Source organism: Tripterygium wilfordii, chromosome 17, assembly GCF_013401445.1.
Source record: "Tripterygium wilfordii isolate XIE 37 chromosome 17, ASM1340144v1, whole genome shotgun sequence".
NCBI classification, from domain to species: Eukaryota; Viridiplantae; Streptophyta; class Magnoliopsida; order Celastrales; family Celastraceae; genus Tripterygium; species Tripterygium wilfordii.
Window position 1 is genome coordinate 1,951,451 of NC_052248.1, and position 14,401 is coordinate 1,965,851.

The 14,401-nt window shown below is 37.7% G+C and overlaps 3 protein-coding genes across 10 annotated transcripts; 1 reads left to right on the forward strand and 2 right to left on the reverse strand.

The window, feature by feature from the left end:
- Positions 1 to 60: 60 nt before the first annotated feature.
- LOC119982265 (phenylalanine--tRNA ligase, chloroplastic/mitochondrial-like) lies at positions 61 to 5,361 on the reverse strand. 2 transcript variants are annotated; one of them, XR_005464330.1, is made up of 11 exons: positions 4,933 to 5,361; positions 4,195 to 4,385; positions 3,761 to 3,967; positions 3,546 to 3,663; positions 3,125 to 3,201; positions 2,268 to 2,447; positions 2,054 to 2,098; positions 1,860 to 1,964; positions 859 to 972; positions 609 to 759; positions 61 to 278 (listed from the first exon to the last, which is right to left on the reverse strand). XR_005464330.1 is itself a non-coding variant. In XM_038825559.1 (10 exons), exons 1-10 carry the CDS (start codon positions 5,129 to 5,131, stop codon positions 709 to 711), a joined length of 1,287 nt encoding a protein of 428 aa, XP_038681487.1. In that variant the 5' UTR covers positions 5,132 to 5,361; the 3' UTR covers positions 307 to 708. The 2 variants fall into 2 exon arrangements, 1 of the variants encoding a protein (XP_038681487.1); XM_038825559.1 differs by lacking the exon at positions 61 to 278 and having other exon boundaries at positions 307 to 759.
- A 339-nt stretch (positions 5,362 to 5,700) lies between these two features.
- Positions 5,701 to 9,816, reverse strand: LOC119982266 (E3 ubiquitin-protein ligase RNF170-like). Of its 6 annotated transcripts, none has more exons than XM_038825563.1 (6): positions 9,608 to 9,816; positions 8,049 to 8,248; positions 7,205 to 7,306; positions 6,348 to 6,399; positions 6,105 to 6,236; positions 5,701 to 5,950 (listed from the first exon to the last, which is right to left on the reverse strand). In XM_038825563.1, exons 1-5 carry the CDS (start codon positions 9,696 to 9,698, stop codon positions 6,121 to 6,123), a joined length of 561 nt encoding a protein of 186 aa, XP_038681491.1. In that variant the 5' UTR covers positions 9,699 to 9,816; the 3' UTR covers positions 5,701 to 5,950; positions 6,105 to 6,120. The 6 variants fall into 6 exon arrangements, with proteins under 6 accessions (XP_038681491.1, XP_038681493.1, XP_038681488.1 ...); XM_038825565.1 differs by having other exon boundaries at positions 5,701 to 5,967; XM_038825560.1 differs by having other exon boundaries at positions 6,090 to 6,236.
- A 526-nt stretch (positions 9,817 to 10,342) lies between these two features.
- On the forward strand, positions 10,343 to 11,811 carry LOC119982055 (carboxymethylenebutenolidase homolog). Of its 2 annotated transcripts, none has more exons than XM_038825230.1 (3): positions 10,343 to 10,702; positions 10,831 to 11,122; positions 11,195 to 11,811. In XM_038825230.1, the coding sequence occupies exons 1-3, from the start codon at positions 10,576 to 10,578 to the stop codon at positions 11,721 to 11,723; spliced, it is 948 nt and encodes a 315-aa protein (XP_038681158.1). In that variant the 5' UTR covers positions 10,343 to 10,575; the 3' UTR covers positions 11,724 to 11,811. The 2 variants fall into 2 exon arrangements, with proteins under 2 accessions (XP_038681158.1, XP_038681157.1); XM_038825229.1 differs by having other exon boundaries at positions 10,347 to 10,702; positions 10,825 to 11,122.
- Positions 11,812 to 14,401: the final 2,590 nt, after the last annotated feature.

The window sequence follows — 14,401 nt, forward strand, 5'->3', positions numbered from 1 at the left end:
TCAAACTCAGGACCTCTGAAGAAAGCTCAAATTTGAAATCTCTATGAGAAACCACGCACATTACCAACCACCATCTGAATTCTGAGCCACTCGCGTTCTCTGTTTTTACACATTCTAGAATTTGCGTTCTCTATTGTCATAAATAATTATATATAATCATTCATGTTCCGTTTCAGTTCACATTTCCATTCCCATTGTCAACCAAACACAACCTAAAAGATCTTCTTGTGGTTCCATGCACTCTGTCCCTCTTTTCCCAGACAATTATACATATTCATCTGCATGATTTGCTTGTAACAGTTAAAATTTGCATGAAACTATGGAATAAACTCAGCAAACAAGATACGACAGTTTGAAATACAAATTCAGTTTTCAAGTATTCTAACGGCAGAGAAAGGGAGCGAGAGCTCTTTTGGTCACAGACTCAGCAGAAAATCATATGAAACATAGAAGCTGGCTGATTATTTGCAGACGACATATCTCTTCCTCGAGTACTCCATTTAGTTTCTCAGAAATTGCATGGTGTATCCTTTAAACTTCCACAAATGCCCGAAATCTAGGTTTACTCAATACTCATAGTTTGAGGGACGAAATAAATAACTTTATACCTGTAATAGTATGTAGAATTGAAAAGAATTTACGAAATTTGAGTAGCTGGAAGGTGTCACAAGCATGGGGCTAAAGTGGACAGATATTGCCAAGAAACTCTCATCTCAGAACGACATTTAATTTGCTCTGCACCTGTTCTCTGACATTCCACTGCACATAGAGTTATAAGCAAGTCAAAGAATATTTAGTCATCTCTCCAGACAGAAGATTTTAAATAGAAGTAAAATAGCAGGGGGGAAAAAGTGATACCTGCAAATCATTAATTTCATCATCGGTGAGTGAACGTTCCATGGATCGATATGTGATCCTATAACAGTGACTTGTCATTTCTTTCTTATTGGTAAAATTGTCTATCAGACTCACCTGGCAATCAGAAGACGCATTGAATGCAAAATTGAGGACCACGAGTTTGGTTATAATACAAAAAAAAAAAAAAAAGGCCAGGAATTTTAGATCAAATCAGTCAGAACATATCCACATAGACCACAAAATTAACCGCTGAAAAAATTTCAAACCCATAGCAACATATCAAAGATTCCAATATCAAAGCATCAAAGCTATACAATCTCATGGAACAATATAGCCATTTCTCCATATTTGGTACTTCAAAGTTTACAGAAACAAAAAAAATTTACCCAGAATTCACACGTCTACATATAGTGCATAAACAGCCAAGTAAATATTTGAACAGTTCCAATAACGTTAAGGAAGAATGGGCAGCCCCTTAATTTGATCCTAATCAACACGCATATCTGAGTTTTTCTTGTGAAAAATGTGCATATCTGTGTAGGAACTGAACTGGACTCTGCTTATTGCTGTATCATCCCACCAATACCAGCTTTGTACCCATTCAAATGAAGCCTAAAACCATGCTTTACATCTGCCACAATCACTTAAAAAGTTTGCATGGAATAGCATCTACAGATGTATATATATATATATATATATATATATATATATATATATATACAAGTTATATAACTCCGCGTAGCTTTTCAACCATGAATATGGAAGCACATGTGTGAGAACGACTAATCACCATCCTCTATGATAATATCCTACTTAAAGTCAAAAGAAACATTAAGAAGTCAGCAGATTTCATTTTACAATAGACTAAATACAAACCAGGGGCCAAAACATATAAGAATCAATAAGTACCCCCCAGATGACAAACAAAAGAATCCATAAGATCAATCTAGTTGAACAAGTTTACAGTGAACGAGAGAAAATTCTGCCAAGAATGTGCATACCTCCTCAACAAGATCCCCAGCAACTCCTCTAACAAGTTCACAAAAATTGTTCTCTGTGAATGATTCGCTGATCCAAAAACTTATATCTTTGTAACAAGGAGGATACTGTAAAAGAAGTTTCAAGCTTTAAGGGTTCATTGGTTGCTTGGGTTATGCCAAAATAAAATATGCATGTGTATAAGAAATAACTATACCTTTGAGAATGGCTTGAATTTGATTCCAAGTTGGCCCTTGGAGAACTGAATTCAAAGAGTTTCAAATTAGTTATGAAGGAGCACTAAACTAAACAGATGCCAAAGATGCCTATTCGTCCAAAATAATTTCCAAAATATCTAGACAACATACGCTATGGTGTTAAAGAAAGTTAGAAAACTACAAACACATTCATGAAATGAGGCTAGGAACCACCTGAGAGGTAAATCTCTCGTCATTAGACCAGAAAAGCCGTATATCTGGTATGTCAAAGAGTACCATTGCCAGCCGCTCCAATCCAAGACCAAAAGCCCACGCAACATTGTTCAGTTTGCCACTTCTCTTTAATATTTCTTGCTCCATCACCCCGCAGCCTAACACCTCCAACCACTTCTCCTGGATAGTTGGGACATTGTTAGCAAGTCACAAGCAAAGGAACTTTTTGAACATCCGGAAATTCAACCTAAGAAGAAAATAATAATTGGATATCGAAGAAAGCATTAACAAATATCTTAAATCAAAACTCATTAAATTGACTCAACAACATGTTATGACATACATCCCTCAGTGTCAAACACTCTGCATAGCCCCTCCAGACCGATAAAGGACACAAAGCTGTTACAAGTGATAGTGCTTCTACTGCTTGTGTGTGCACTTCTCTTATTTATGCAATTTAAAGGTTTAAACATCCAAGTAATGAATCCTACCCATTAAAAAAGTTACATTTCTTTGGACATTGAAGCTTTTTTTCATGTCAGATTGTGTATACTCAAGCAATCATGCATCAAGGTTTGAATGCATCATGACCTTACCGTTCAATGTCCAGCCCATCTATTAGAGGAAAGATGACATTAAGCGACAAGGCCATCATTTCTTCAGATGAAACAGACTTGCATACCAGATTTAGTTTAAGAAACCAATGAACAATGGGAGAAAAGCCTAAAAAAATAGCAGAGCAATTGTGGGCAAAAAAATGTAGGAGACAAATATAAGTATAAATACTTCAAGGTCAAAAAAAAAAAGTTCATACACGCATTGGTATCTTTTGCAAATGATCCAAACAAATAAAGTACCTTAAAGTATATCTCAAGTTCAAATGATGGATTGGTGAATGGGAAATATGTGTCGACCCAGCGCATCTCAACAGCACCTAAAATTTTTCAGAAGAAAGATGGCTTCATAAGTATCAGCCTTTGGTAAACCTGCAAACATCATAATGATCCAAACATACTAGCTGCTAAGACAAATTTTTTTAATTTTGTAGAAGAAATAAAAAACGCAACCCATCTTGTTAAATAATAGTAAATCAGTCCTCTCAAAGTGTAGAAATTTTCGAACTTTAATGCCTTCTACGCATAATCTTGATTACTCTAGAATCACAAACCTATACTAGTTTCCCACATGAATAGCATATTGCACATAATTCCTTTTTGCACATAGTTGAGATTATGATACATTTATCTGCATTTTAAAATTTTATCGTTATAATTTTACCAAATAAGTGGCGTGCCAAACCCTCGAGACATGTCTTTAAATCCCCAGCTGCAATAGACGTTGCATCCAGGTCGGATGCCTCCCAATCATTTGGAGAAAAGACACGAACCCCTTCCATCTATGTTTCAACAAGAGAGGATAATTAGAGCAAATGAGTGATAAAAGCAAAAAGGCTAATTGACATAAATTCCCCATTACAGCAAGAGAAAATAAACCTGGTGGAAAACAGGGTAATGAGTGGAATCAATAGAATCTCTTCGATAAACATCTCCAGTTACAAGAAAATGAGTGTGTCCACTCCTCAATAGCTCAGCCTGATGAGCACTTGTGTGGCACCTCAAAACAGTTTGAGGGTCAACATAGTATGTGTCATTGGAGCTCCTACTTACATGATCAGCAGGGACCAAGACATCATCAAAATTCTGCGGAAGGTAGATCAACCAATCACCAAAGAAGAAATCAAAAGAAAATAAAAGATTGAAATGGGTAAATCATAAATGGTTACAACATAAATACGAATTTTTCAATGAAGATCCGCAATGAAACTACAGACATGGATGATGAGACCCAAAAAAAATGCATTTAATTCAGACAAGCAGATACATTGATTAGTTAGCAACAAACTCTTCACAAAAATTAATGGCCTCACCTGCTTCACTGAAACAATAGGGCAGAGATCATCAAATTTATCGAACTTTTGTGGGTAATTACTATCAAAATACTCAAATATTGCATTCTTAAGAATCCCAATCGGGTGCTGGTCCCTCCTATGAAGTTGCATTCCAAGTTTGGAGAAAATTGTATCCGGAACATTGTTTGTTGGGTCATCCTTCACCACATCTATCAACCAAATCATTCAAATCCATCAGAACCAATTAATGAATATACACGGACATACACATGAGGCACAAACACCCTACTTTCACAAACAAGCAATACATTAAAAGATAGAAAGTGAAATTAGAGTTCCAGTTTTTTTCCCTGGACAATGAAGAGATGGAAAAATCACAACACAAGATTGAAAAAACAGCACCCAAAAAAATATCATGATGTTAAAGTAACCTAAAGCAAACATGTCATCCAGGGCCTAGTAATCGAAGTCCAATGGTAAATTGTGGACGACGCGGAAACTTGGAACTGCCACAATACTGATACTCAAAAACCGAACAGTACATCCATCAAAAAGACGGACCAAAAAATGCTGCAAAATGATAAGACAATTAATGAAATCGCAGCACAAAATCCACTGTGAAAAGGGAAATGAACAGAACCAGTTCGGAATAACCATCACAACTTAACAACCAATAGAAGAACAATGAAATCAAAACACGGTCCTAAAGCGAAATTCTACGAAGAAACGATTCGTCTTTATTGCTTTTGTCCATACCGTCTCGAGCAATCTTGACTCCTCCGAGCTCTAGCACAGAAGCCACTGGTCGCGTCCACTTCTTGTTGGCTGAAAGAGCAGCAGAAGAAGAAGAAAAAGAATTTGCGGACATGCAAAAAGCAAAGTTTTTAAGGCCATTTCTCCGGAGAAAGAGCGAGGTTTTGTAGAAGATAGTGGAGTGAGCGATTGAAGTTGCCATTGCCGTACTCTTGTCAAGAATAAGTCTCCCGAGCCTCCATGTCTTAATCTTATCGACTTCAGTCGGTCCGACCCATCTTCTACCGGATCATACGGCTAAGCAATTGTAGCCATTTGAATAGCCCATCAAGCCCAATACTCTTTTGGGCTCAACAAGCCCAATTCTGGGAAGGAATTATCAGTACTCAGTAGCAACTACTAACTAGCATGTGTAGGATCAATCAAACACCTTTTTTTTTTAATCGGGGCTCCAGTCCAACGGTTTGTGACCTCTACGTCAGTTTTAAGCTTGGACCTGACTGCCACAGCCCAAACTACAACGACAGATGCCTTTAGACAAGGCCACAACCCTCATAAGTGAGCTGCAAAGCTCATGAAACCGGGCAATCCTGAGAAATATCCTTCATTTGTGAGATAATAAGCTTCTGACGACGATCATTTTAATTTATGTCTGCTGGAGTGGAGATGACGAACCAGAGTGCATCCACGGTGGAGGGGCGTTGAGTTTCCTGGCGAACGTCTGGAGAAACGAGTTCTCCGTCGTCTTCTACAAATGGGGTAGCCTTGGCAAGCAAGCAAATGTCATCTCTTCATATGTTGGAAACATCTTCCAAAACAAACAACGATATACAGAACATGTATGCGTTTGCAAGTGGAAGAAAGCCACTAACTCATTGTTTCCAGAAAATCCATAGACTTAATCCATCAATAATTATACAGAAGAAGTAACAATTGAGAGATAAATTACAATCACAATGCGAAGAAACTAATGAATCCCGGCGCCTCATTCTTGACATCGAATCCAACCAGTCCGATGCCACTGCATCAACATGGAAACTGTTATGAACATGTACTGCATTATTATTTCTATGAAAAACAAGAATGTCTACGCACAAAACTGCATCCTTTACAACTTTTGATAATCATGTTTCGAGTTCTGCGAATAAGAGCAACCTTACATTGTTTACATACACCATGCTCGAGGGCGTTTCAAGAAGAACCTCCATGACGAAAAAAGAGTACCGACCGATAGATGGCAGCAACATGGAGAAAACAAACGAGTGCTATGACAAGATCATCCAAAAGGCCAACTATTCCCAAAATTCCTGTGATCCATACAAATCTTCTATGAATTATGATAACAATATAACTAATCGTTGCTCAAACAAATCCAACAAGATCCTTCAATAAAAACATGATCCAAGTAAGAAAGGCACCTTCTGGAATAATATCTACAGGGCTGATAATGTAGACAACACTGAGTATCATCTGTACATAATAAAAGACCGCCAGAATCAGCAACAATAATAAAAAAATATTTTTTTTTGAAAGCGTAACATAATAAAATAGTATCCCCGGATGTAATCTTAAGTTTCTTGGAAACAAAAACTGGCAGCACAAGCTAATTCTTGAAGGTAACAGTTATCTCCTTGTACCTTTTTGTTTTGAGCGTCAACTTTCACCTTCAACTGTTCTACTACGTGTTTTCTGTAAGAGCGTGAGATTTATACATATCCAGTTTTAATAACTAAAAGCCAGCCTCATCATATAGATCACCGCATAAGATATTAGAGTTGAATTTCTTGCGTACTCTTTTTCCCCTTAAATATCCACCCTTGAAGTATATGAAACTCATATTTACTCAAGTATATCAAAGAGTTTCTAATCTGTCCTAATCACTATTACATTAACATTCCGGCCTTGTGATACCTAATGATTTGTCAAGGGCAGAATAAAAAGGTCATATCCAGAGCACTCGGCTCTGGATGGGGAAGATGTAAGCAGTGGGAGTTTTTCTCCCACATTGCGATGCGGATGTTTATATTGTTTAAACCTTTGCCACTATACTACAACAAAGCGATTTTATCACTATGTTAAGATTCACCCCCTTTGTAAAGATTGAACATCAAAAAAATGTTAGGAGTTCATGAAAATATGCAGCATCAGATATAAGGATGCATATATATATATATATGTGCACCAATAAGATATAAGGATGTAGATATATGTATACATATTAAAGAAAATACTGTAAAAGAAAGATCATTTAATGCTTAGTTGCTCAATGTCTTACAGCAATATAGACCCGGGCCTTGATGACAAGAGGAAGTGATCTCTGAGGATCCAACATTTCTCGCAACAACCTTCGGAGCAGAAATGGGAGGTCTTGCAATCTCTGTGGAAATATTTGAACATCAATCTTAGCAAGCCAATGAATGAAACGACATCGTCATAATATTCCAATTCAGCTATTGTAAGGAATTTTTCTTAAGATAATTTGAGTCACAAATATAATTATAGTAGGGAGAAAATGTGAGGAATTCTATCAGAGAGCAACAATGATGGTCAAAGACACAAGCACACAACTTTATAATAGAAACTTCTGCCTTCATAACAATAGCTTTTTATCACTTGCTAACTACAAGAAAATCAGAAGTGCTAGTTCAAGAGATCAGAGTGGCAGCTACTAATTCAACTAAGCTGAATTACTTTGACATTGTCATCTTTGAAGATTGTTTACTCTAAAACTTGACACCTCAAACTAACCACAGGACTCCAAAATAATAAAAAATGCAATGGGAGCACAGGTTTCTGCAAATCCATCATAGCTCACCTGTAGAACAAACACATCCGCATGTTATTACCATCTATAGTAATTATTGACATGAATCAAATATAGATTTAGAATGATCTAACTGATGTGCATACATGATACATCAATGCAACATTTCAATGTTCTATGCTGGAAATGATACGTCTGCATCCTAAGAGTTCTAGGCAAGTTGGCCAGAAAGCGGAGTCAAAGAAACAGGAAATACAGATCAGATAAAGGTATTACAGCCACGCTGACGTTGTCTTTTTATGGAAATATTAATTGCAAAGAATACTCTGTAATGATTGTATCATAATATGCGCACCTGAATAAGACCTCTGGTATGTCCGCCAAAATAACGATTGTATGTTTCAATCTTACCCAGAATCTCAGCAACAGTGGGGTTGTGACGCTCGCTTAATGAAGCCTCGGCAGGAACCAGCAAAGTAATCTGACGACGACATAGTGGGCATTTACATGGCTGAAGTGCAGAACCATGGTGCCAAACAAGCAATATACAATTTCCTACACAACCACATAAGCAAGTAAACTATGTTATTATTACATGACAGTGGCATCAGATACCAAATATTTTCTAAATAAACTCTAAATTCTAAACTAAATTGACTTTTCAAAGATCGATTTAACATCCGGGATACCTAAAGTTAATTTGAAAACTAGATTTCGTTATAAATTATTTGACATAAAAATTGTAACTTATCCAATCCAAGAACTTATCTTGTAATGAACCACAAAAATCTAATTGCTTATTGGATTGCAACTCCTATTACATTGGTGATTGGCAACCACTTCTAGCCTTCTATATGGTCATGATGAGTCAATCCAAGGTAAGTGTATGCAATTACTCAGGCACACTGTGCCTAGCACAGTTAGATGCATTCTTTAGACTCCATGAAGACCATTCATGTCCATCAGCTTGAACACCATTTTATCTTTAATCCATTTGTCCTGGTATATCATACAATTTGAACTTTTGACGTAGCTCTCACACTGGTGCAGTTCAAACTCCTTGTGCCCCCTGCACCTCAGATGATGATTCAAGTCATTGCTTTAATTGGTCTTACAATTGCACTTATTTTTTGTTCAAAATTGAAGCTGAGAAAGAACTCGTAATAGTAAATAATACATGGCTGGTCTGGACTCCTAATCCAAAGATTTCCTAGGCCAACAGGCTAACGTAATCAATTGATTGATTAGGATTGTATCATTGCATCTAAGCTCTTACCCGGATGAAAATCTCCGCATTAAAATTTCATGAATTACTAAACCAGCACCCGCTAATGACCTCTTAAAAGTACCTCAGCCACCATATCCAACAAAGAAACTTTCACAACCTTCATGAGGTAGTCCATCACATTCCCTCCGTATGTAACTAACAAAGAGTTCAGATTTCACTTTCCCTACGACCAATTCCCTCAATGTGTTTGACTTTCCATTAACTCAATTATAAAGCCCATTACAGAAAATAAGGTAAAGAAGAAAACTAATTTCGAAAGTTGATCATTGTCATCACATTCCTAATTATCAATATATACATGCGAACATGCATATGCAAATCCATATAAGAAGTCAAATTGAAATTAAAAAAAGACAAATTTCTTTGAATGCCCAACGAAGCTGCCAAAATAATAAAATCTTATAATCAAAATTAGCTCGAAACTACGAATTTCAAAAAGGAATCAGAGCAACGCAACAAATTCTACCCAATAAATATTCAATTAAACCCAGAATAGTTAATCGCCTAAATTTTATTGGAAACCACTTCTCACATATCCCCATTTTTCCAGCATTGTTTTCCCAGCAATCAAACGAGAGAAAGCCAAAAAATTAATGAGAAGAGATGAAAGAGAAGAATTATAGTACCGCAGAACCAGTGTGAACAATTGGCTTGACAAGGAGTGTTGAAGCTCCCGTGGCAGATAGAGCAGATATCATTCACTAGGGGCTCCTCCATCTCTTCTTCTCCTTCTGCTTGTAATTCTTTAAACCGACTTCCTCTCTCTGAATTTACGTACTATCAAAGGAACCGTTCAGAAGCGAAGGAAATTAGGAAAACCCCAAAAAGGGTAATCTTTGACCATTCGGTGGGAAGGAACATAACATAGGCCGCAAAATCACAAAAGGCCCATTAATGAAATGCCTGATGGGCTTGAATCTGGAGGCCCAGAAAGCCCAAACACTGATCCAATAAGGAAACGTTGCGTGGTGATATTACAAGAACTGCGACCACACTATAGGCGGTGCATAAATCTCTTAAGGTCAGACGTGTAAATCTCGACCCGTTCTAGTTGCCTAGGATTATTTCAATTTTTCTTTAATCATATTTTGTATGTTTGAGCGTTGCTAATCGTTTGATTTTCTAGTCTCAGAAATGTCATATTATTCGCAAACAAGTTCTAACTATAACATCCTATCAAGACTGATATCCCATATCGAATTAACATAATCCAATTAAGTGGTTTATCATGATTTCTCACGGACGTGTTTTTTGACCTAAGAACCAATCACGACACCCAATAATAACAAATGTAAATATTTCTGCATTTTCACATTAGTCCAAGCCCTGCTTTAATTGATAACAATTCGAAAATGATGATATAACTATCTTGCTATATAGGAGATGTCAATTTTCTTATTCACGAGTTGATATGGTAGAGAGCGTAATATTATTTTGTGGATTCGAATAATCCGTTTGTGGATCAAATTATCATGTAAGGCAGGACAGGAAGACACAGATATGTCCAAAGTCGAGAGTTCAGATATTTTTCAGCTCCAGACAATCTGCCCTGTTCTGAGGTCTGTCTGAACGAAAATCGCAAGTAGTAACTGAAATGGGCGTGGCCGCAGCCTCCCCTCCAACCTTGACACCTGTGTTTTCCGCCCCCAGAGGCGGCAGCAGCAGGCCGTTTCCTCGCCGCCGCCTTCACTTTCTCACACGCTCTGCTTCGCACATGACAAGTGCGTCCCCTCTCCTTTTTTTTTTTTTCTTTCCTCTGCGGATAAATACTCTTTAATTATAAGAACGGTAGTATGGACGAATTGTTGGTCATGCTGAAAATCTGTATTTTTTTACTGTAAAGCTTCAGTTTTTGTTCAGAAGGAATGGAATCGGAGATCGTTTACAAAGAGCTCCATGTACAGAATATCTTCTAGCTTACTGGAAGTCAAAGATGGAACAGACGATGAGGCTTGCGAGTTAGTCAATGGAGTTGAGATTTCAATAGGGGATGGTGCTACTGCTGATAGTATCAATGCCCATCTCTTCACGGCTGTGAAAAACAACAATGGAACCGGCATACTTCTCTTGTCTGATGTATTCGGATTCGAAGATTCAGCCACAAGAGACTTCGCTTATCGTGTTGCCTGCAATGGCTACAAGTAAGTATGCACTTTTCCTGAATCTCCTCTGTTCTGAACATTCACTCATTTCTAATACAGAGAATTCTGCAGTGTTTTAGTTCCTGACTTATTCCGTGGGGATCCATGGAATAAGGACCAAACAAAGACTACATTTGAAGAATGGAAGGCAAGGCAAGATCCTCATAGAGTTGCTAAAGACATTGAGGCATCAACAAAATGGATGGTTGATGAATTCATCGCTGCAGGAATCTCAAAGAAGCTTGGCATCATCGGTTTCTGCTATGGAGGAGCCCGGCTGATAGAAGTTCTGGCACGAGATGGAGGAGTTTGTTTTGGTGTTGGGGTCTCGTTTTATGGCGCAAGAATGGATCCATCCCTAGCATCTAGTATACAGGTTCCAGTTCTGCTTGTTTCCGGGGATGATGACTCGTTTTGTCCAGTCGATGTCTTGAAGGATATTGAGAAGAGAATTGGCAGAGGTTCAAAGGCGGTCATTTACAATGGAAGAGGCCATGGCTTTGCTCATCGACCTGGATCGCCTGAGGAAGATCGAGATGCTGAGGAGGCGTTTATGATAATGAGAAACTGGTTGTATGATGGCTTGATTGCAAACATTTGAATACTTTTCTGCGTTTTTTGGTGTATGTATGTTCTACAGGTTACTGCTGCTGCTAGTAGCTCACGCAATAGAAGTTTTGAACCGATCATTGTGTCCCTGCAAACAAAATTTGACCATATGATTACAACAGGCAAAAGCATCCAATACTGATTCCTTAGCAAGCTCAATCTTTCACAAATTGTTATAAACAGCACGTCGAGTTTTGAACTGATAGCACAATACCAATTCCAGAAACAATCAAACAATACAATCCAAGTGAATCCAAGATGAGGACTTGAAAATTAGCGCTATGGGGAGTTCCTAAGGCAATAAAGCTTAAGTTGCGGTCCTTCGTACAACATTTCTTTAGTTCAAAGTTGAAGGATCATGAAACAAGAATGGGCAGAAAGAAAATTCAACAGTTGCAATATATCCATTTATTTCCTCCAATTTTTCCCAGCTTAATTTCCCTCAAGGGTAGAATTACAACATAAAAGCAAATGAAGAAATGAATGAGAATGTGTCAACACAACCAGGATACAGAACCCTTCTATACAGAATAAAGATTAAGAAAGCTGGACTTACAATCACTTAAATCACAAGTCTGCCTGAGGAGCAGGAGAATCTACAACAAGAAGGTGCCAACTTCGCAGGAGAATCTTCAACCCTAGCAGGTTCCGACTTCGCAGGAGAATCTACAACCTTGGGAGGTGCCAACTTCGCAGGATATCCATAAAAAAAATACAAGAACACTCTGTATATGCAGATCCTAAACCAACTCCAGCACCAAAAGCTACAGATGCCCAGCGAGTCGCCAAACTCCCTGCCCATAGTAATAGCATGGTACATTGATCAAGTGAAAGCAATTCACTGGGACTACATACAATCAACACAAAAATTCATACCATCTCTCAGGAAACCAAGCTTGTTTAAGGAGAAAGAATGTCTGAACTTGAAGTCTTGATCACAATATTATTTCAAATAAAGTCACGACAACCATCACAATACCATTTCAAATAATGTCAAGATAACTCTCGCTCATCATGCAGTACAAGATACCGATCTAAATAATTCAACCAAACTAGTAGGTTTTGAATATAAAATGGAAAACATCAGGCTATTCCTGTTCCCAAAGGCAAGTGAATGTAAATGCACATTAAACATAAGTGACATTATTTATCATGACCTAGCACATACTTATACTAATGTTTACACACAAGTACAGTTGGAGGATCTTTCTACAACCAGATTCACAGGCACAATTGCAAACTCATTCAGTTCCTAGTTTAGCATCAAGTCAAGTAAAATGAAAATTTGAATTCAATACTCTCAATGGAGAAAGATTCGGCAAACAAAAATCAATTTGAGCGGGGACCTAACATAATCCATTGTGTCTCAGATTCCAACAGCAACCTCATATGCATCGTGTGTGTATTGACAATGTGGTGTTTCAACAAAATTATAGATGTTTGTAAGCAAATCAAACTCTACAAAGTAGGGGGACAAAAAAAGATGCTTCTCTTAAAAAAATGTCAGGGAATTCGTCCAAGTAAGAATTGCAACACAGAAGAAAAAAAATACAATGTACAAAGTAACTGCATCTGTTCATTAAGCGTTCAGATTCTCTGATTGTCAATTTGTCACAGTGAATTCTACAACAGACAAGAGGAATTCCTAATTTTATCTGGAACATTCTAACTCGCAAGAACCCGAATCATAATCAGATCCTTAAAGTATATAATCGCTGAAACAAATGTCAAGAACGAAAAATAGAATACGAGGCTTTCTAGAGAACCAAACAGAAAAGCCTGGAAAATAAAAGAATACCTTCGTATAAAGAGAGAGAGGACTTCTTTTTTCTGCCATTCTTCTCGTTTAGGTCTTCTTATGGTGATGCGTTTTCTCTCCTTTTCTCCTCCTCTCTTCCTGTACAATCTTTATGCTTTGCTTCATAGCAAGGATTTTGTTACTGCTAATATATCTCCCTTTCCTGTATTATATACGGAGACGACGATGAAGGCGCGAATCGCTACTCCTGGCGATGACTGAGATAAAATTGAACCAGGACAGGACTGCAGTCTAGGGCTGCAAGGCCTATTGGGCTCGGCTCGCTTAGGGTTCTATTTGGGCCTGACTCTGGGTTTCAGGACCAATTCTAGGAGACGTAAATCACTAAATCGAAAGGGAATCCGGCCCAATTCTAACAGGACTCCTTTAAGCATTTAAGTAAATTGAGGCCCAAAAACCTGTACTGTTAATATTTTCTATTTAGTGACAAATAAATATTTATCAATTTTGTCTCTTTTTTAACGGTAACATGTAGTCATGTACTTAAATTATTTCCTTACACACACAAAGCAAAATGTGCATTGCATAAATGTGTCATTGTTTGGGAGCTTCGCATCGTTGGGTTGGGTGGGATACGAGTTATGGAGCTGAATTTGCCCCTTATGCTAAAGATTAGTCATCACTCATCAGTATACAGTTTCTGAATGATAACCAAAAAAACTGGGAATTAGCCTAGTGACTATATTGTCGGGCTTTGAGGAGAAAGATCGCTTAGGTCACGCATTCAAGTTGATGGGCCATAATTTCTTGGGGTTTCTCGGGTTTCGTGAGTTAATCACTAATGGAACAAGCCTCTTTTTTTAGGAGGGAGTTAAGAGCCCTATTATTGGCCTCGACCCAATTTTACTCGC

Coding starts and splice junctions, on each gene's coding strand:
- LOC119982055 (XM_038825229.1), top strand. CDS start 10,576: ATGGGCGTGGCCGCAGCCTCCCCTCCAACCTTGACACCTGTGTTTTCC. Junction 10,703..10,824: donor CTCTGCTTCGCACATGACAA/GTGCGTCCCCTC, acceptor TTTACTGTAAAG/CTTCAGTTTTTGTTCAGAAG. Junction 11,123..11,194: donor GTTGCCTGCAATGGCTACAA/GTAAGTATGCAC, acceptor AGAATTCTGCAG/TGTTTTAGTTCCTGACTTAT.
- LOC119982266 (XM_038825563.1), bottom strand. CDS start 9,698: ATGGAGGAGCCCCTAGTGAATGATATCTGCTCTATCTGCCACGGGAGC. Junction 7,307..8,048: donor ATACCAGAGGTCTTATTCAG/GTGCGCATATTA, acceptor ATATTTCCACAG/AGATTGCAAGACCTCCCATT. Junction 6,400..7,204: donor AGGCCCGGGTCTATATTGCT/GTAAGACATTGA, acceptor TATTATGTACAG/ATGATACTCAGTGTTGTCTA.
- LOC119982265 (XM_038825559.1), bottom strand. CDS start 5,131: ATGGCAACTTCAATCGCTCACTCCACTATCTTCTACAAAACCTCGCTC. Junction 2,099..2,267: donor ACGAGAGATTTACCTCTCAG/GTGGTTCCTAGC, acceptor CTTTGAATTCAG/TTCTCCAAGGGCCAACTTGG. Junction 973..1,859: donor CTGGGGATCTTGTTGAGGAG/GTATGCACATTC, acceptor TCTGATTGCCAG/GTGAGTCTGATAGACAATTT.